This window comes from Lathamus discolor, chromosome 3, assembly GCF_037157495.1.
Source record: "Lathamus discolor isolate bLatDis1 chromosome 3, bLatDis1.hap1, whole genome shotgun sequence".
Taxonomy (NCBI): domain Eukaryota; kingdom Metazoa; phylum Chordata; class Aves; order Psittaciformes; family Psittacidae; genus Lathamus; species Lathamus discolor.
Window position 1 is genome coordinate 77,771,058 of NC_088886.1, and position 21,649 is coordinate 77,792,706.

The 21,649-nt window shown below is 44.2% G+C and overlaps 1 protein-coding gene across 1 annotated transcript in view; it reads right to left on the minus strand.

Moving 5' to 3' along the window:
- The window catches only part of TMEFF2 (transmembrane protein with EGF like and two follistatin like domains 2), a 127,801-nt gene extending 107,019 nt beyond the window's left edge, over positions 1 to 20,782 (minus strand). The window contains exons 1-4 of the mRNA XM_065669950.1: positions 20,514 to 20,782; positions 19,063 to 19,172; positions 13,076 to 13,205; positions 10,371 to 10,397 (exon numbers count right to left, since the gene is read on the minus strand). Of these exons, the coding sequence (XP_065526022.1) occupies positions 10,371 to 10,397; positions 13,076 to 13,205; positions 19,063 to 19,172; positions 20,514 to 20,688 (442 nt within the window). The 5' untranslated portion in view covers positions 20,689 to 20,782. The remainder of the gene's footprint in view (positions 1 to 10,370; positions 10,398 to 13,075; positions 13,206 to 19,062; positions 19,173 to 20,513) is intronic.
- Positions 20,783 to 21,649: the final 867 nt, after the last annotated feature.

Here is a 21,649-nt window from a genome sequence, read left to right on the forward strand (position 1 = left end):
TATAGACTATTCATTACATTTGTGAGATTGCAGCTTGATTATATTCGATTCCACGTTACAGATTGATCTTCCACACACCCTCAGTTCACACTACGCCAGTGCTCCAAGCCACTTACCGAAGAGATTATAAAGAGTCTATTTTATCATATCTTCACCTCTGAATGCATTACAAGTGACATCGTTTAATTTTAGCCAATCTGAACAGCTAATTAGATGTAAACAGATTGAAAAATTGTACACACAGGACAACTAATTTTTCAAAAGGCCACTAATCGAAACAAACCTGAGTCCATCAATTCACTTCAGCATTTGTCTAAATGAATTACAGCGTAGACTTGGGCTGTACTGGCCTTGTGATTCATACACCCAGCTCCCTCCTCTTTTGATGAAAATCTCAGGCACTGCACAAAAGAATATGTTATTTGTTTATCAAGGCTCTATTATAACAAAGATGAAGATGCCTCTCTGTCTGAATCTAGTGGACAACATGTATGAGCCAAAGCAATTACAGCCTACTCTGGTACTTTATTCTCACCTCCCAAACCCATCACACGCATCAAAACTGGGGAGGGTCTTTGTAATAACAGATTAAAAAATCAAATTGTATTTAATCATGATCAATAGGGGTTCCAACTTCATAGCTCTTTGGGTGCCATCCTCCCCTCTGCTCTCACCTCCTTACAACACAAGAAATGGGAAAGACAGGACCCTCAACAGAGAGCTGGTGATCCTCCTTGGGACTCCCTCCAAGCACCAGCTGAGGGCAGACCAGTAATTACATTGAGTTGCACTGCTCTGCTGGACAGAGAGAAACCCAAAGGGGCCTGACGTGATTCAGACAAGATCAGGAGCAGCTGAAGGTATCCACTGCCAGACTTCTGCATGCTATTGTCTTCATTTACAGACATGCACCTAAACTTTACTCTGAGTTTATGTAGCTTTAACTGCCAGCCTGGCATCTCATTAGACCTCTGTTTGTCAGCACAAAGAGCCCTGTTGCTCATTTGTGTTTCCCATACTGGGTCCTCACTCGGAGTATTGTGTACAGTTCTGGTGTCCTCAAAATCAAAAGGACATGGAACTGCTGGAACAAGTCCAGAGGAGCGCCACGAGGATGATCAGGGGACTGGAGCACCTCCTGTATGAAGACAGGCTGAGGAAATTGGGGCTGTTCAGCCTGGAGAAGAGAAGGCTGCGTGGACACCTCATAGAAGCCTTCCAGTATCTGAAGGGGGCCTATAAGGATGCTGGGGAGGGACACTTCAGTAGGGACTGTAGTGATAAGACGAGGGATAACGGGTTCAAACTTAAACAGGGGAAGTTTAGCTTGGGTATAAGGAGGAAGTTCTTTACTGTGAGGTTGATGAGGCACTGGAATGGGTTGCCCAAGTAAGTTGTGAATGCTTCATCCCTGGCAGTGTTCAAGTCCAGGTTGGACAGAGCCTTGGGTGACATAGTTTAGTGTGAGGTGTCCCTGCCCATGTCAGGGGGGTTGGAACTTGATGACCTTAAGGTCCTTTCCAGCCCTAAATGTTCTATGATTTACTGACCATGACCTACACACCCCTTTCTTTTCCCTTGAAAAGGTTAAGAGCAGCAAAGCTTTCACAGCAAAGCTTGCTTGCCTGCCACTGCCCTTGGCTGTGCAAGCCTTTTATCTTACTTCTCAGTACCTCTGGAGCTGCAGGTACCACATCCAGTAAAGATGGAGGTATTTTGGCATCCTTACCCCTGCTCAAGAGTCTGCTTCTTAAATACACCAGGTGGCCCTTTGGCTCATTGTGTTTGCAGTGGACTCTTGCAACGAGCCCGGTAACTACCATGACTCCAGCTTTCTTTGTAGCATCATTGTTCCCAGGGGCATTTCCCTATCTTACTCCCCTGGTTTTCCATCTTTGTTCTACATTTGTGGCTTTATGTTTGGCCACATCAGAGGGCCTGCTTTTACACCAGTGTACCTAGTAAATCAGATTGGGTTGTGTCAGTGAACTGTTTGTTTCTTATTTCCCCAGTTACGTCTGCTGAGAACTTGATCAATGAGGGAAGCATGTACCCACCTAGGTCACTGATAAAACAAACAAACAAATAATAGCACAAGGCTGGTCCCTGTGCTGTTCATTTAATAATGATAAATCCACTTATAATTACATTGGGAAAGGCAGTTTTTACTCTACTAATTGTGTAACACATTCATATTGCATGATTTTTGTTCCTTAATCATAGAGTCATATAGGGCCATGCCAAATATGTCACTGACATCCACATACACTACATCAGTATTGTTGTCTTTACCAAGCAAACATGTAGCTTCATAAATTACATTTCAATTAGTGGGCAAAATCTATTACATCAGTCCATATTGCTCAGCATTAGTTCTCATGTATTTCTTTATTAGGGAGGTTCAGGTCTACATGTCCTGCTTCAATCAATCTCAGATTGACAGGCCTATAAATATCTGGATTTTTTTTCCCCTACCCTTTTTACTACTACACTCTCTAAGACCTTTAGACCTTTCCTCTGTTCTCAAACTTATTGAAAAGCAACATTAAAGTCCCTTAACTGTTCCTCTTTAAAGACTGCAAAATATTTGGGACTGCTGAGGTAAAACTGGTCCTGCTTCAGTAGCTGCCTTTTTAATAGGTTTAAACAGGCACCATCATTATCCGACTCCCATGCAGCTAGAGCTAAGGAGATCAAGAAGCCCAAGGTATTAAAAAAGTCATGTGAAATATCATGGAAGAGTTTTGACCTCTTCTTCTCTAAGTCAGGATACTTTCAAAATGCATTTTGGAGTTCTACCAGTTGTTGAGCATTTGGGACTTTTATTCAAATATTCTCCTGAGTAACAACGACTAAAATAATTTTATTTGTTTGTTTTGAGTGAAAAACTAAGCATCCTCTGTAACATTACTCAAAAACCTGGGCTGAAAGACTTGTGGCAATGTCTTAAAACCCGGTAGTGCTGTAACATAACATTTTAAGATGTCTGGATTTAAGTATGAATTGTTCTGGATTCTCAGTCATGCATCACACTTATTAAACTCATCCTATACAGCCATTTAAAGAAAGAAGGTGGCAATCTCCACTTTGTTAGGTGTCTGGATATCAGTTGTACCCTTCCTGCATATAAACTTCCACTGATTCCAAAGACAGCAGGCAAAATTTCTGGTTTTATTTCCCAGTCCCTGAAGGAAAGCCTCTTGGACAAAAGGGAATTTAAACATCCAATGCAGAATATACTAAATTTGTCAGATGCAGCTGAGGTCTGAAATGTAAGAGTTAAAGAAAAGCGAGTACAGGAACCTTGAGAGAGACTTGGCAGTTTTCATTCCATTTGTTGTTTTTAAGATCTCATGAGAGCATCAAACAAAATCCTATGTCACGCCAAAAACAGTTCAAAGCAAGCACATAGTGAATCAGCTTTTTCAATCACGAAACCACAGAATATAACCAAGAGATGCACAAGGATCTGAAGAAGTTCTGGTCACTCCAAGGCTGCCTCAGGCCCCACTTGTGCAAGACATACACATTCAGAGAAACTGTTAGAGTCAATGGTACTTAAGCATGTGATAAAAATTAAGCATGGGACTGAACACATGCTCTTAACCCATGGAGTAAAGTGTTTGTAGAGAGCGTGGTAGAGCCTTTTTAAAGCTTGAGAAGCATTTATCTTCCCTATGAAAGAACTTCCTACATAGGAAAGTGAAAGAGTGGACTAGATTCACCTCTCATTGTCATCACTGGTAATCTCCAGTGACTCCACAGTTGTCACAGGGAAAATTAATCCAGGTTTACAGAGATGTAGCAGACAAATCTAGTCCGTTGCATCTCCCTCTTGCTGTGTTTACAACAACAGACCGATAAGTGAGTATTTGTGATCCAATGTCCCTTTTTAATCTGTTTGCTGGAGTACCATAGGATTTGTTCACTGGTTTGATGACTTGGTTATCTGTGGATTTACAAATTGAACATGATTAGATAGCATATTTTGGATTCTTTTGCTCCATTTTGATGCAGAGAGACAACTCTGACTTTTAAAGCAAAACCAGGGTCTTCTCAGTATTTTTTGGTGTAAGCAGACCATCTTTCACTCATGGTCTCCTTGTGTAGCTCTGAATTACTTAAAAGAAGTGCTAAAAAACATAATTTAGGAAAAAGGGTATGAATAGATGTCATTCCTACTTCTCGCCTACAGAAGTCTGTGAATCTTTATGGCATCTTCTATTCATTTTCTTCAGTTTTGCATGAATAGCTGAAAATGGGCCACAAGTCATTCACTATGGGTTAAAGCTTTCCCCTGGCATTTCTCAGTGTTGACAGTCTGCTTGACAAAACCTGTGCATTCACACCAGAAACACAGCAGAGACTTTAGCCATTAATAACAAAACAAGCACAGGGATAAAATGCATATTTTTTTGTTGGATTTTTGCATTCTAACTTCAGAAGCAGCAGAAGCAGCAAGCAAAACATAGGCAGAAACTAGACAACCAAATCCAAAATCAGTGTTTCCCAGACTAGTACTTTATATATAACCCTGGAGAGCTTCAAGTTCACAGGAGCCATGGGGATTTACTGGGACTTCTCAGTCAGGCAGGGTTGATCAGCTCAGTACTTAGCTCAAACAAGAGCCTTGGAGGAATCCGAAAGTTGGTATTCCTGTCATTCCCATACCTTTCTAGTTTTTCCAAAACCTGCACAAAATGCCCATGCAAGGGGCCTAAAAGTTCAGGACTTGCAAATGCCCAAGTACTTCTCATCTAGTCAACAATAACATAGGAACTTCATCTTTTCTTAATTTTTAAAGGCCACAAAGAGACTTTTCCTGACCTAACTCTTATATAGGTCAGAAGCACACCAGCCCTGAACCAGAAGTCTTGCAGTCGGGTTACAACAGCAAAGAGCTTGAGCTAATAAGCCCAGCCTTTCAAAGAGCTTATTGGGTTGGGCTCAGTGCCATGCTGAGGTTAACAAGGTAAAAACCTGTTTAACAGGGGAGACGTATATTTGACCATCCACAGTCAGGTTAATCATTCAAGATTTAAACATTACCTCCAGCAGTATTTACCCAGTCATCACACGTTGCTTATAGTTGATTTTGTACCTTCTGATGCTGCTTTTAAATTATACTTTTAAAATTAAATTAGAGTAGAAAAAGATTTCCTATTGCCTTATTGCAGTTCATTATGTGGGGTCAGCAGATATTCTAAATTCACTTGAGAAACCTGTATCTCCAGTTACACCCATACAGAATGGATTCCCTTTCTTTCAGAGGTTAAACTAGAAAACTCCCAGTATTTTCTTATATGCTGGGGATAAGTGTATATGTATGTGTTTATCACCACTGTGTTTTATACACAGCTTAATTCAGACCAGTATACACTCCAGGTTTTACTGTGTATTTTGGCTCAAGTGTTATTGCTAGGATAGTGTTTACAGCAATACTCTTTGTGTTCTGCATAACCCTGCCCATCAATCAACCTTGTAATAAAGCAGAAAAGGAAATCAGTGGAAAAGCAGCAGAGCTGCTGAATTCAAGTTAGTCATGTGAAACCAGCATGGAGACAAGCACAAATACAATTGGGTCAAAGTAGCCATTACCCTGTTGATTAAAGAAAAAAAGATACACTTGCACCATTACAGTTTGCCTTCAAAAATAATTTAGACTTCAAAGTGTTAATTTTTTTCTCCCTGTTTCCTCTGAGCTAGTGTTTCAAAATGACTGCTGCTCCATACAGATTTATAGTATGTATGTGTTTACTCACACATCTTCTAAGCCAACAGGAAAGGCAGACCAGAATTCTAAATCTATCATTAAGTTTACATGTTGGCACCTAAAAGAGCTGCAGGACTTCAATTTTTCTGGATAAGACTGAAGGGATAAATTGAAAGAATGAACAAACAAACAAACAAGACATTCTCATCCTTAAAATACACACACAAAAGAGAGGGAGGAAAGATGTTGTATTGCAAGGTTGTTGATTACCAGGTTTGTTTAACATATTAGTAATAACTTTAAGAGTAATATAATCTCTGATACTTTCTGGATTACATATGGGTCTGCTGACAATCAGTGTGGTTCAAAAGACTCAGCACTGGTCTGGCTCTGAAAGCAGAACGTGCTGTTCCCAGTCCAGCCACTGAAGTGTGATGCAATTTACAGCTTTTGCCCAGTATGTATATCCAGACCCTGCTTCACAGATTCTATTCGCCCTCTCACTGTGAAAGAAGTGCCTCACAATACCAGGGTGCACCACACTGGAGTCCTAATCTTATAATTTGTGCCTCTAGATGCTACTGTAAAATAGATGCTGATGATGATATTGATGAATTATGACTTGTTTTTTCATTCTGCGTTAGTCTAGATCATAAAGAATTAATGTAAAAATCAAATTAGGATAAGATCTGTGTACCCAGGGGGCCCATACAATTCCCACTGAAGCCACTAGGACTTGAATGGAAATTGTATAAGGCTCTGAAGCTGATTCAACATAGGTGCTTACACACTGCCTTGCTGGGGATCACAGAAACACCTAGTGTGATAGTCACTCACAGTAAATCCATTGGACTATGAATGCAAGCCAATCAATCAACAGAGTTAAGAATACAGATAATGCAGGGAGGGGAAAGAAGTGTTCAATGTAAAAAAGATACCGAGGAGAGGTGTTCTTAGCACAGTAAGAGCTATAATGAAATACTACATCTTGAGTTTGTCGCTGTTTGAAGGAAGCTAGGAAACGAGCAAGAATTCATTATAAAGCTGCTCAAGACCAAAACATGAATCACTGGGTTCTAAAAAAAACACAGTTGTCTAGAGAACAGCGCAGATGAAAATGAATGGAATGTCTTTAAATTACTCTCTATATAAACGCTTTCACATTCATTCTTTCTGCCATTGATTAGTATCTTTCTGGGATATGGGCTTTTAAATAATTCCACACCATACGCTCAGCTTCTGCAATCAAAACACAGAAACAGCTCTTGATTCTGCATTTTCAGCCTTCATTTACAGGGAAAAATGTCTTCTGCAGTAAGAAACTTGAACACCTACTGTTCTTACCCATTTACTGGATATCCCCAAAAGTGCATACTGAAGGCTCAGTAATCAAATGAGATTAAGATTCCCCCATCACTTTACAAATAAGGGGACTTTTGTACACTACTGCTGCATAAAAAAGGATTAAATCACCTCTGGAAAGCCCTCCAAGACCATTAAAGTTCTAAGAAGCTGGGACCTCTCTGATCCCAGCATCCCTGACAGGAAAGCAGAAAACCCTAAATCCTAAATAATAAATTGAGAAGATTTCTCTGAAACCCAGATAGGAACATGCAGAAGGGAAGTGTGGCAGGGAAAACACAGCCTCTGGCTTTATTGTTCCTTGTTCCTGCTCTGTCCAGTTTCCTCAGAAAACAAGGCTTGTGTGACCACATGGTGTGTTTGTGTACGTCTGTCCACTGCACCAACCCCTGCCCAATCGTTTCTGAACCCTTAACCAATTACAGTTCCATGAGACAAGAGGTCCATTGAGAGAGAAGCAGTACTGAGAGATGAAGAGGTGTTAGTCATGGGGGAAAACACCTCAGAGCAAGAAACCTGGCATGTTCCAAGAACTGGAAAAACACAATGTTCTTTACTAGTTCATAGTTTATTTGCTATTAGATGTGTGCCTTACCAGACCAAAGAAATCCAACCACAAGATGCAATTCTGCTGAAGAGGTGCTTCCCTTTTCTCACAGCTTGCGAGTGATACACAACACTACTAAGGGAACCCATGAGAGTAACATGGAGGGGCTCCAGCAAGAATCAACATCCTTTTGGTCCTATAAGTGCTGAGAGGCAAAGATTCCTGCTGCTGAGGACACTCCTCAGCAACTGAGACTGGAGGATCAGCCATTATAGGTGCTTTCAATAAGTCCATCTGCTCTTTGTCTTTTTAACCGGTCTCCTAATCCATGCCCAGGAGGCATTGCTCAGCCTGCCCATTGCCCACAGCGGTCCCCAAGGGCTGCAGGGAACCTCCCATAGACAGACCATCACAGTTGCACAAACCTTAACCTTGCCAGAAAGTCTGCCAGCTCTGAAAAACACAACACACACAGATGCACCACAGAGCACATGGGAATGCCAAAGTGTTGTGCTACCCCGCATCCTGCCGGCACTCCAACAGCAACAAGAAATGGGTCAGATCAACAAGAGAATGGCTGTTCCTAAGGATTCCCACTGTCCAATATATCTCAGGTCCCTCACTGCAGATGTATGTAGCATCTCTGACACCTACAGCATCCATCACAGCCCCATTCTGCTGATTCAAGCGGAGGTATGGACAGCTGGGAGGGTCCTCTTGGTCCACCAAGAGAGATGTTAACCAAGTTTGTTAACCAAGACTGAAGAAGCCTAGGAAAGGAAAACTTACATAAAACCAGCCAACACACACAAGATTGCCCAAGACCTCAGGCTTCTCACAGAAAAACATCCCACTCAAGATTGCTGGAGTGGATTTTACAAGACTTACTGTGATGACACCCAAAATTTATTACAGCTTTTACAACAAGACTGTGTCTAGTAAAGAGTGATGTAGTGACAGCATTTACTTCACTGGATTTAGCTTCTTAGGGCACATAAATATACTTTTGTACTTTAAGAAGAGACATAGCTGCCTACTAAATCTTGAATAATACAAGGCAGCTTTGTAGACCTTTAAACACATGCACCAACTTGGTTCTGTTTTCTTCACAAATCTGCTTCCTTACTATCTGCCCAGTCAGTCCCCAAAGCCCTGTCATGCTCACCTTTTGTCAATCGTAGCTTTTAAAATGAAACTGTTTGGAAAACATGTTTTTAAATTCCTATACTTTTGTCTAAACAGAGTGGAATTCACTACTTTTAGAAAGTGGCCAAGTTTGTTTTCCCACTTCCCCAGTTATAAAACAAACTAAATTTTATCTGTTTTCCTCAGTATACACATGATGAATTTTGCACAGCTACATTTGAAAGCTGATTAACCATATGTGCTAAGAGTGTATCATAAATATAAATTAAATTGTAGATTTCCATTAAGCACTGAATAAGAAACTTCTTTGGTGTAACAGTTTAAAAAGACAATTTAAAAGGGCATTAGAGTAAAATAGGAATAGCTGGACAAAACTCCTGAAAATTAATAGTAGCATTTTAGGTTGTGATTTTTGGGGAGAGTCAAGCTTAAAACACATTTAAGTGTCCCCATGTCCAGAAAGCAGCACAAGTCTAATATTGGAAAGTTAAGTCCTCTGCTACTGCCTCACGCTCATGTTGTTGACTACTTCACAAGTAAAAATAATGCTTTACCCACACACTGCACTCTCTAATATACTGGTTACCAAAACTACACGAGGACAGGGTGGTGTTTTGCCAAATAACAGGACTGTATTTGAAAGACCTGATTCCAGCCAGGACTAGCCATAAAACTGGGTAAGAGCCCAGACCTGCTGTCTGTGTCTTATGTCAAAAGCTGGCTCAGCTCCTGATGGCTGCAACAGCCAGAGGAGACCAGCAGCATGTCAGCCTGATGATGATCTTGCCCCTTCCCCTGCCATGGGGCTCCTAGATCTTATTCAGGAGGCTTGGGCAGAAATAAATCTAACTGCTAAGGACAACTTTCCATAGCCACACAAACTAGCCCTGATCCACCAGCCCCAACATGCAAGTATCTCCCAAAAGTCACATTCCCTGCCACAAAGCAGGGCACTACAGCAGTTATACTTCCATGAAGAATCAGTCACAAACCCTAGGGCCAGTGTTAAACAAGCAAACCCCTAAATGACTGCACCGAGGAAATAAAGACAATCCCCAACTCAAATGGAAGTTTGCCTACATTTTAAGGTAAGCAGTAAAGGGTTTGGACCATTTCCATTCTCATTTTTGCTGCTGCTATTCATATAAAAAAAACATTGTTCTTTCCCTGTGTCATGTCCTCATATCTTTGAAAGAATGCTCTACGATAACACAAAATATATTTGGCTTGAATCCTCCAGTGAGGAGGAGCCAAGGGTTTGGCTCATATTCTAAAAACAAAAGAAATAGTACTCTAAACATAAACCAAATGAGTGCAGCTGTAACAGTAGATGGAGATAGAGCTCCTAGCATAACCTATGAATAATTCGAACTCCTATTATGAGTAACACAGCTTTCTGAATTTCCCTAGAAAACAACATGTCATTATTAGGTTCCAGCTTGACTAAAATGCAAACCATCACTTTATTTCAGTGAAAAAGCTAAGCAAAAGACAATATTCAGTATAACAAACAAAGTGCAAAGCACATCCACTTAAAATCTGAAGTTGTGAAAGACAATGTGTGTACACATAAGCACAGGGATACTAAAAGATAGCTCTTACCTCCATCCCCAGATCCTGAGCCGGCATCTGAGAAAAGAACAGAAAGAAATTCATATTCACGTGCTACAGTATGTCCTGTAAGCATGCAAAGCATAAGTATATTCAGTATAAGTGTATTATATTCAATATAAGTGTATTACAGTGTAGGTTATATTTGATGTCATCCCTGGGTAAACTACAGAGATCTAATCTGAACGTACTTCACTCAAGCCATCTTTCTCATGTTCAACTCTTTTTCTGTAAAGTTTCTATATCAGACTAAAATAACGTAAGCCCTGGAGTGCTGAAACGTCCTCATAAGCCCCTGCCTCATTTTGTTGTACTGAGACTGATAAACAGTTGTGCAAAGTTACACAACTTGGCCACTACTAAGCCCTCACCAAAGAGAATTTTTAAACCCATCTGTTTGAGGCCAGACCAATTGGAAATTAATGTCATTATCCTTCCAAAACAGTGACATCTCATCAGATCTAGCTGGAATAAACCACTGAAATTATTATTCAAAGTCTTTAGATAAATGACTGAAATGCCATTTTTTCTCGAGGTTGTTGCTGAGTTTCAAAATTAAGTGCTTTATTTTTTCCCCTGCTCGATGGTTTGTTGGCTGGAATGACGAGAGTCACAGATTTAGAAAGTGCAACGTCACAAAACTGCCAACCCTGGAGCTTCATTACGAAATTTTCTAAGCAAGGCACAGCACGGAGTGCACACACATGTAGGGTTACCAAAAATAACCCATAAGAGGAGTTTCTTTTGCAGGGAAAGGAGGGAAGTTGTCATCCCATCCTCCCCCATAGTGAAGGGGTTACCCATTTATCAGCATCAAGATTAACAGAAAGAGTTTGGAAAGGGTGCTTTGAGATTACTCTACGAATCGTTAGATCTAATTTACTGATAGCAAGGTGTGGTGGATCTGAACTGGCTTGTGCAAGCCATCATTGCTCAAAGTCAAAAAAAGAAAGGAAACCCCTTATTTAAATAAACTTGCCACAAGAATAGCTCAAAGTGGTAGATTTACACAGCAATACTGCATAGGACAGGTGAAAAAGGGGGCTAGGAAAGAGAACAGAAATTTATGGTGTTTTCCCAGTGACCATATCCTACATTTTCCTGATCTTCTGTCCTGATTCTCCTTCCCAAATGAGCTATTGAAGAAAGAGGAAAGGTGTCTTGATTACATTACAGAGGTTCATGGCTCTGGGAAGCTCTGCTTTTCCAGGTGTGCCAGGTCTCCCCAGCACAGAGAAAGAAATGAACACCTGCTATCACCTGCCTCCCACAATGAATTATCATATTCCCTGGCTCTTTGGAGGAAAAGGACCCCATGTCTTTCCTTATGCCCCTACACTTTGACGCCCAGACCCCTGCCAGTGACAGCCAGGAGGGCTGCTCGCTGCCACACTTCCCAGCAACTCAGGTCTCTGTTTCTGAAATCCACCATGTGTTTCAGAGAGAATGCTTCCAACATGGCCATTGCCAGTAGGCAAGCAAGCTTAAGAAAATATGTTAGATTATCCCTTTAATCAAAAAGTTTGAACCAAAAAAGATGAGTTGCTGTGCTGAGACAACTCGCTATGTTGAACAAATCCTACGCTACAAAAGGTTTTGTCAGCCTGAGCTCTGTTTAATACCAATTTATAGACAAAAAAAAAAAAAAAAAATGCAGCATGTGGTTTTTTTTGTTTTTTTTTTTCCCGTCTTGAAAATTGTCAGGTAACAGCTTCAGAGAACAACATTTCCAGGGAAAAGAAGTTGATTTTCTCTCAAGTGTATGAAACACAAAATTATGGCACTGCAAAAAGTTTGTCTAATGCACTTTTTATTGCCTCCTCCATCCTCAGCCAGGAAAAAATTCTGCTTTAAGTTTAAAGAACTCTCTCAAGAACAAAGACTTACTCCTCCTGCTCTTTTCAAGTTAACTTCACTGCCCACCTCTAACAGATACCGAGTACAAAAGAAAAACATCAAGAACCCCTGCACATAAGCAACTCAGTTTTCCTGACTGATTTTGCTCATTCACCTTTCTAGCTGTTTCATAAAAGCAGAGATACAAATACCTCACAATGCTCAGAGTCAAGAAAAGATGTCTCAAATGGCAGTTTTCATACACATTCTTTAATGAATTCTTCCAACAAGGCCAGGAAAAAAATCCACTGTTGCATAGACTTGTTCATTAAGCGTGTTTTGGGCCAAGTCTTCAGCTGGTTTAGACTGGTAAGGCTCACAATAACCTGTGGTCTATTGAATGATACCATCTGGGATTCTGGCCCTACATGCGTAAGAAAAGACCTAAGAAACTGGATTGCAGGCAATAATGCTCCAGTTCTATCTCTCCAGATTATGGAGAGGTTTGTGGTAATCCAGATGCCCATTTATCAGACATCTGCTTGTTTAATCTGCTTCCAGTTACTTGTCGTAACAGCTGAGGAGTGTACACAGCACACAGAATGATCAGAAGCACAAGATACACATTAAGAAGGAACAACTTCTGCACTGCACTCTTCAAAACAGCGTCAATATCACAGACAGTGATCATACACTAACTTAAAAGGGAAGGATGGCAGCAATTTCTCATGCCTACAACTGTAAAGAATTAACCTGTAATGAATTCAAAGCAGGGATCCAAATGGCTTTGGCCACCCACAGGTTATTTTGCTCAGGGGCATGGCAAGGTTAGCAGGCAGCTTGGACCCTGCTATACGTACCAGTCGCACATGATCCTTCAGACACCAGGAGTATTTCGCTCTGCTGCTTGCAGGCAGCCTGTTTCAAGTAGCATTCATTCTGGTAGGTGTCGCCGTTGGAGCCACACACGGGCACATAGTCATTGTTACACTGATGGGAAGGGACAGAGAGAAGCAGAGTTAGTCACATAAGCCAAGTGGCTCAGCATCCATCTAGCTACCCCTCTGCCCCCTTCCAGTATTGATACCTTGGGAAAACAGAGAGGGTCATGCTGACCCTCCTCTTTACCTTTACAGCTACCAGGAAGAGAGAGGGGGGATTTTTTAAAAGACAAAAGGAAGAGGACCGTAAACCAGACTTGAACATGTTATGGGAAAAATAATCTGAACGGCAAAGTGATCAGTAATTGCTGCCCTGAGAGGTCTCTCCCTGCAGAACGAGGTGGGGGCATTCCCCTGGGAAGCAGTACAAGCAAGGCACACGGCTCCTTACATCTGCAATAGCAGCTCACGTGTCTCCATTGGATGGCTACAGACAAACTGTAATGAAGAGGCTTGCTTTTCCCCTCCTCCAGCACACACACACCCTCTCACTGCTACAGAGACAGCCGCCTGCATACACAGAACTGTGTCCGCCTGTGTGTGTATAACTATTTAAGTACTTAGCTATAATTAGAACTGATTGGACAGGCTGAAATTATCCGAGACACCTATGATCAAAACCCATCCCTCTTTCTGCAGGATGCTCCAGGAAGGTCCAAGCTCTCCCCACGGTGGCCAGCAGGTAGGAGTGGCAGCACTGCAGCGAGCCAAGACAGAAGTTACTCACGCCACTCACCCCTCTTTTGGCTCAAACTCCTGCCCAACTCTGCAAACTACCTGCGCTTTGTTCCCTCCACCACTGGCAAACAGCTTTGCCCTCTCTTGTTCATTTTAATACAAATAATCCCATTTTACACTGAAAATTTGGCAACCTACTGGGTGCAGTTATCATAAGATAATCACACTCTGAGGCTTAGAAAAACTTGGATGTACCCTGTACATGGTAATTATACCAGGGATATGATTATCTCATGATTACCACACTCCTGGTATGCCTCATTGTTTAATTATAACAAATGGGATGAACACAATTATTATTTACAAATGCTCACCTCTGCTTAAATCCAAATAAAAATTAAAAAGAAATCATACTTTGTCTTTAGCTATATTATGCCACAAAGTGTCTGAGGTGTGTTCATCAGGCACAACGTGAAATGCAGAACTGAAGTTCCAGGGATAACAACAAATAGGCTTCAAAGTGAATGACTACCAAAGTGATTAACACAAACAACTGCATAGATTGCATTAATTGCAGGCCTCCACACGCAGCAGCTGCCAAGAAATTATTCATAGTTGGTCAGAGTGACATTTTGATTGGGCCAAATCAAATGACATTTTCCTTATGCATTGTATTTTCTTCAGTCTTCCCAAGCTGCTGCCCACCCCCAGCACCCTCTTTCCTTGGAACAAGAACCAGCAGCCACAACAGTAGAAATCCGCTCCTAACGAAGGGCTCCTCCATGCAGAGACTTTAAACAGTTGATTAAAAAATGTTATTATGCTATTTTCACCAGTATGTCCTCAATCTGAGCAGAAGATGCCAACTCCATCCGGAAGTTCAACAGCAATTGCTGGAGGCTGATATGGAATATTTAACCAGGACAATTAACACAATCATGTAGATTTTTAAAGCATGAAGGATCAGATTGTGCTTGCTTTAGATATCCTATCTACTTGTCACCCGTGGGACTTTTTGCCAGAGCAATCTGTGCAGAATTTGGCCCAAAGTTATCTCAACAAGCGCTAATACATTCAGAAACAATGTTGGATCCTGTTCTGGGGAAACACAGTGGCAAACTCTCTGCTGGTTTCGCCCAGAGCAAGAGACGATCTTTTACACTGACTCAGCTGCAAATCTGAAAGGCCAGGCGGCCCTACATTAGCAGCATACAGCATCACAAGTGAGATCCTGATCCACAGAAACAAGTGACAGAGCTGCTGTGAGACAGGTGGGAACTTCTCTCAAAGACTGGCAATTTTAAAACACATTTTGAGAGACACCAGGGCTCCAGGCAGGAATAATTCTCCCCACAGAGGTTTCCCTGCCTCTCCTGTGGCTCCCACCACATTCGAGCTTGGCTTCAGCCGGTGGAGGTAGAGGGTACTTCCATGATGAGTACAAGTGACGCAGCCTTTTCTTCCTCAAACTGTGCTGGTCAAATCTGCATTTTTTCACCTATTGCCCACGCTTCTCACCACTGCTGCCTTTGGATAGCTAGTATTGGGATAGAAAAGGCAGGAGTCACAAGAAACAAAAAGAAGTGAGATCTTCCAGGCGGATCCTGCCTTGGCTTTGAGCTGGGATGGCTCTGAAAGCCACTAGGAAACTCTTGTGGAAGTTACCCATAAAACAATCATGGATGAGAAGGTTGTGATGTTTGTCACCAGGATTATTCCTAACCCACTAGAACTAGACTCTTGTGCTTGACCACACTAAATCTGGTACTTGCAGCTCTCCTCCATAAAAAACTTCTTGCTAGTACTGGAGAATATTAGATGTTGACTGTCGGTTTCTCCAGTCTACTGACGCATTTTCAGCATTGGTTTAGGGCTTAATAGCCCAAACCCTAGATGTGGGAATGCTTCTCTATCCTGCAACTGCTGATAAGAAAATCCATGTCAAAACTCCCATTAAACCCAGCAGCATAGTGCCATGCTGCCCACTTCTCTCTCGTTACATGCACATTTTAATAATACAGCTGTACAGCAGGGAAATGGATGTATCCAATTCAGGCAAGTATCAGCCAAAGGCTGCCTTTCGCAGCATTAGGAGCCTTGAATGCCCACTATCATGAGGGACAAAGCAGCTTTGTAAGCATTGTGGTCTGCACTGGGCACTGAAAGCATAAGGTTTGTTTTATGAAGAAAACGGTAACTTGTTTAACTTCTCCTGGTATCACTGTTAAAAGTGTCCTACTCTCTTGAATTAAATACTCCTAAACGCCACCTACATCTTGAATGAAGTAACATGAAAATATATTCTGGAAAGATAATATAAAACTGTAAGTTGGCCAGGTGCTGTTCCAGCTCCACAAACACTGAGACATGTGAGGGATTCAACACAAATGAAAACAGCACTCCTCCTTCACATAAAAACCAGTCAATGTTCACAGTCCTCGTGACTAAAGAGAAAAGATACGTGACTGATGGAAATACACTGGCATATTTTTGGATGTGTTCATGAAATCTAAGAGGGAAGAGAATCCAGGCTGCCAGAGCTATGGCTTTGGGCAGACTGGGGTACAGACCCTAGCAAGCCATGTCTCCAACCATGCGCCTGCTGGCACAGCTCTGCACTTTCTGGTGGACCCACTGAGTTTGCCCTTTGCAGGGAGGGAAGGGGTGGTGGTTTTCCCCTTTCTCAGCCCCACTGCTGGAGCCAGTACCAGCTCCATGCCTTCCCTCCCTGATGGCACCAAGGTGTGGGCTTGCCCTGAGCATAGGTCTGCATTTACAAAATCAGAGCGGGACATGGTATTTTACAACTAAATACGTGTCTCATTGTGAGAAGTCAGTGAATGAGCTATCGTTTTGCAGTAGTGTACAACAAGAGGGCCAACCAATATAAATCCCTTTCTCACTACATGCCTGCTGTCTCTCTAGGGACAGAAGCCTAACTCAGGTGTTCCAGAGCAGTCTGATCATATTCCGCTTTTCAAATAAAAATAAATTCATTTTAGCTCCACTTCAACAGACATGGTGCACCTGTGATTCTGGTTTGGAGAAACCCAAGCTGAGATTGCAGCAGCCCTGCTCCCCACTTCTGCCTCCCCCAGCCCCTCAAGACACAAGCTGGCCAGCCCAGGACTTTTCAACAGTATATGGAGGCAAAATTAGCTTTCCGTCCTTGTCTATTATCTCAAACTGCCGTTAAAGCCCTTGGCAAATTGTGGAGAAAACATAAAAAGCAATTATAGTGATGAGGAGTCTGCTATTGATTTGCTCACTATCACCCCAGAGAGCTGCAACCGAAACGGGGGACCTGAATTCTGACGGGGGACCCCCTTATTCATGCCATAAATTACCTGGCTGGCTCTGCCTTACTTGGACAGCCTCAGACACCGCACCAGAAATTAATTTTCTACTCTAGTGGCGTATCTTTTTGGCTTGTCACGTTGTCAACTGATGTTACAAGAGAAGTGAACATGCCCCCAAGCTCTGCCTGTATCAAAGTGGATGCATTTGACTAAAGAAGCCCCCGGCACTGCACCACCCTTCGCAGAGCTGGCACAGGATCAGCCACAGGTAATTTGCCCTCCAAGGTCACAGTCAACCCTGTGGCTCCACAGGCGGCTCAAATCAAGACAAAGGGCTCCAAATTCTTACAGAGCCCGATCTAAATGCCACTGAAACCAGAGGATCACTGCTTTCAACCCATTTATTAGTGATCAGGCCCACAGTTGCCCAACTCATACTTTTAATATCCTGAATCACAAGCGACCAGCATTCTGCCTTGGGAAAACAACGCTCCCAATGCCTTCTTCCCTGCTGATAGCAGTATCTGTGTTTGTTCCTTCTAGGTTACGAGTTCATTGCTTTATGACAAATAGCAATGCCAAACTGGGACCAAACACAAGACCCAAGCACTCTGTGGCTGCCCTAAGTTCCCAGTGCTCATGGCACAACATCTTTCCTAGCTCACCACCAGTCAGTGGGACAAGTCACAGACATTTCACTTCATTACAGATTTTTCTTAGAAAGGGAAAACAGACTAACTCTTAAATCACTGCATGTGCTGAGCCAAGGCAAATGCTCAAAACAGCACTCTCACATTGAATTTTTGATTACATATAAACTAGAAATGGAATTAAAAAACCCACAGTCAATACGAATTTTCTCCCAACATGGGAAACACAAAGCACTTTAGCAAACAACTGTCTTGTTCTTATAGAAAATTCCTTCTTTGTTTTAAATGAAAGAATTTATCACTTCGGGGTTTTTGGGTTTTTTTTTTTTGTCCAAAGACACTTTTGGCTCTAGAAATATAAACAATATTTGTCATACTTCGAAGTGAATAGTCTACCAAAGCTCAGTAATAACTTGATAATTACAGATGTGCACAATCTTGAACTGTGCACTATTTGGCCTGCTCTGCTGTAAACATTCATATCAGCATTACAAGTTCCACAACTTTACAAATCCACATCAAAATACAGAAAACCACAGGGGGATAAACGCACACACAACACGTGCTCGTACATGCTTAAACTCCTTTAATTTGTTCAGGTTTTATTCAGGTCATTATGTAAAGCACAGCTGCTTTGTGAGTTGGCTAAAACATATTAAATGGAATCCTTCATAATGAAATCGTCTGACTTCGAGAATGCCTGAGATTTAGATGTAGCTGCAAGAGAGAAGGAATAGAAGGAAAAAAAACCCCTCCTACCCAGTAATAGCCCCCCTTAAAACTATATAAAACCTAAAGGAAGTTCATGATTTTGGAACAGAGGGATTGCTCCTTAATCTGATCAGCTAGGCAGATAAACAGGCAGGAGCATTGTCACTATGCAGCCCTTCCTGAAAATATTGCATAAGCACATTACAGATCCATTTCTTTAACTAGATCAGAACTCTGAATACAATAAGCCATGATCTGTATCAGAAATGAATTTAGAAAGGACTCTAAATCCTTGTTAAAAGGGCAGAGATGAAAAATCAGAAATGCACAACCTGAAACTGCAGACCCAGAGGGACATTTAAAGCCACAGCATCTGCATTTTCCCAGAGAAACTTATGTCTTCTTGACACCAGTTGGTTCTCCTGCCAGCTTTTATACATGCTGCCAGGTTTTCCCTCTAACTTCTCTGCACGTAGAGAAATAAATTGCCAAGTGATAGGTTATAAAGGGAGATCCTTGATTTGTATTCTCATTAGTGAATTAGAGAGCAAAATATCAATCTTCTTACCTTGAACTGACAGACACAAGTCACACTGTCTCCAATCCTTAAACACTCCCCATCAAATTTACAGGTATTGGTGTCGCAGAGAAAGAGATCATTTTCTCTATCATCGTAACCTCAAATGTAAAGAGGGAAAAAAAATAGATGTCAACTTTGGTCTAGCAAGGGGAACAATACGGGATGATTGCATTTTAATGCACATAGCACAATAACCTTGTTGATGAAACGATGGAGTCCAGATTTTCTTTTGTCCTTCCCTGTCCCCAGTTTTCCACTTTTTTCTCTTGTTTCCCCTTCACTCTCTCTCTCTCTCTACCCCTCACTACCTCACACACTTTTTTCTCTATTTCACAGACTATTTCCTCAAAAGCCATCCAGTAGTTATGCTATTTCATGGCTCTGGCTTGGAAATATCTTCAACGTATCCCAATCCAATGGCAAATCTGTTGGACAAAAGTCCAAATTGGAATTTCTCCAGCCCATGATGCAACAAAGCCCCCAGTAATAAAGACAAACAGGCTGTGTGTTTTCCGTGATGGTCTGCCTGATCCCAATGAAGACTGATCACCTCTAAGTTAACAGGGAGAAGTGCCAGGTTCCCCACGAGCTGCTGAATGAATCGAGCTCTCTGCCTTCATTTTCTCCAGGAAAAACCAACAGATCTGACTGAAGATTCAGTTCACGAATACAAGCATGAATTTCAGATTTCGCTAGCTGACTTGCCACTCCAACAGCATGCAAGGTATTAAACAAAACAGCTAACATCAGACTCCAAACCCATTAAGATCTAAATCCATTGATTCTTTTGGAAAACACCTGAGCACTCTTAACCATCTCGCTACATGTTCGAAGTGAAGAGCTTACAGTGGAAATTCCCCCCCCAACCTAACACGTTATGTGCGATGCACACATTACCCCAGATAACGCTCTTTCCCTCAAAAGGCTATTACAGTCTCGTGTCAGAACTACTTTGTGTATTGGAGAAGGACCGGCTGCTGACCTACATAGGAAACTCATTATAAAGGTCAGCCGGACTCGGAGGAGCAGGCATCGGGTTCCCGGAGTCGCGGTGTCCCTACCCCGATTTGCTCTCAATTCAGTGCGCACGGCAACAGCCGCCCGCAGGATGCGCGCACACGGCCCGTCTCCCCGCACCCCCGCTCCGCAGTCACACACAGAGTTGCCCGGTTTAAGCGCGGAGTTGCGCTCCGGCGGGCCAGGGAAGCCGCGGCGCTGCGCACCGGCGGAGGGCGCGGCTGCCGCGCCCGACCCCGCGGAGCAGGAGGCAGCGAAGTGCCCGGGGGCTGCGGCGCGCCCCGGAGCCCGGCACTTTCTGCCTTCACCATTCCCATGTATTCCGCCGGACGGGCATCGCCCTCTGAAGTTGCCTCCCCTAGGCTCTCCCGCGCAACTTTGAGCTCCCGGAGGGGCCGGACGCGGGATGCTCCGGTGCTTACCGGAGCAGTTCCAGCCGGTGGGCGTCTGGCAGTCGCTTAAGGAGGTAGGGAAGGCCGCCAGCTTGTCGGGGCGGGCTAGGACGAGCAGCACGGCGGGCAGCAGCAGCCAGCAGCAGCAGTCGCAGAGCGTCCAGCCACCGCACTGCCGGGGCGGGGAGGGCTCCCAGGGCACCATGACTTCCTAACTCAACTCTCCGGCTGCGGCGGCGTGCCCCCCGGGCGGCGCGGCGGGCGGCAGGGACGGGCGGCGGGGCCGCTGGGCATCCCGGGGCCCCGGCCGGCGGCGGCAGCGGGTCAGCGAGCGGCGGCTGAATGCGGGCGCGACGCTGGTGCGAGCGGCGGAGCCCGGCGGGGCGGCGCGGGGGTGCGGGCGGCGGCGGGGCGGGGAGCGGCTGCCATAGGGGCCGGGCGGCGGGGAGCGGGGGGAGGGCGCGGAGGGGCCGCCGCCGCGCAGCAGCAGCAGCAGCCGCCACCGCCTGCCCCGCTCTGCCGCCCGCATCCCTCTGCGCGGGGGAAGCAGCAGGTCCCGGCCCGCCGCGTCACGTGCCGCCGCCGCGCCGCCCCCATTGGCCGAGCGGGATGCGGGGCCCGGCGGGCGGGGCTGATGCACCCCGCAGCAGCGCCCGGGGCCGAGCCGGGCCGGGCCGCCGCTTGGAGGGGCAGGAGAGATGGGACCGGGCCACCGCGCCGGAGGCCGCCACCCCCAGGCCTGGGGCGACCCCAGAGCCGAGTCCCTGGTTGCGGGACTATGGGCATCCCCGACGGGGCGGGGGCCGGGCAGCGCCGCGCCGCTGCCATCTCCTTCCTCCCTGCCTACCCATACGCGAGCGCGCAACGTCTCCCGGCCGGCGCGGAGCCGCAGGTGGCTGCAGGCTCACCTGAAGGCGCAGGCAGGCACATACGTGATCCCCTATCCCCATCGCACCACGCACCCGGATGCCACTGAAGTTGCCTGGCCGCGCACCCTGCTGCCGGTGTTCAATCACGCGCGGATGCGACGTTAGGGAGATAAAACACTGTCACTACTGCGGGGTTTGGAGCGGGCACACTGCCGGCGAGGTGATGAGGGGAAGGAACGAGCACAGCAGGGAGAGCAGGAATGAGAGAGACAGGGAGATCCTGGCCAGCCTCGGCAG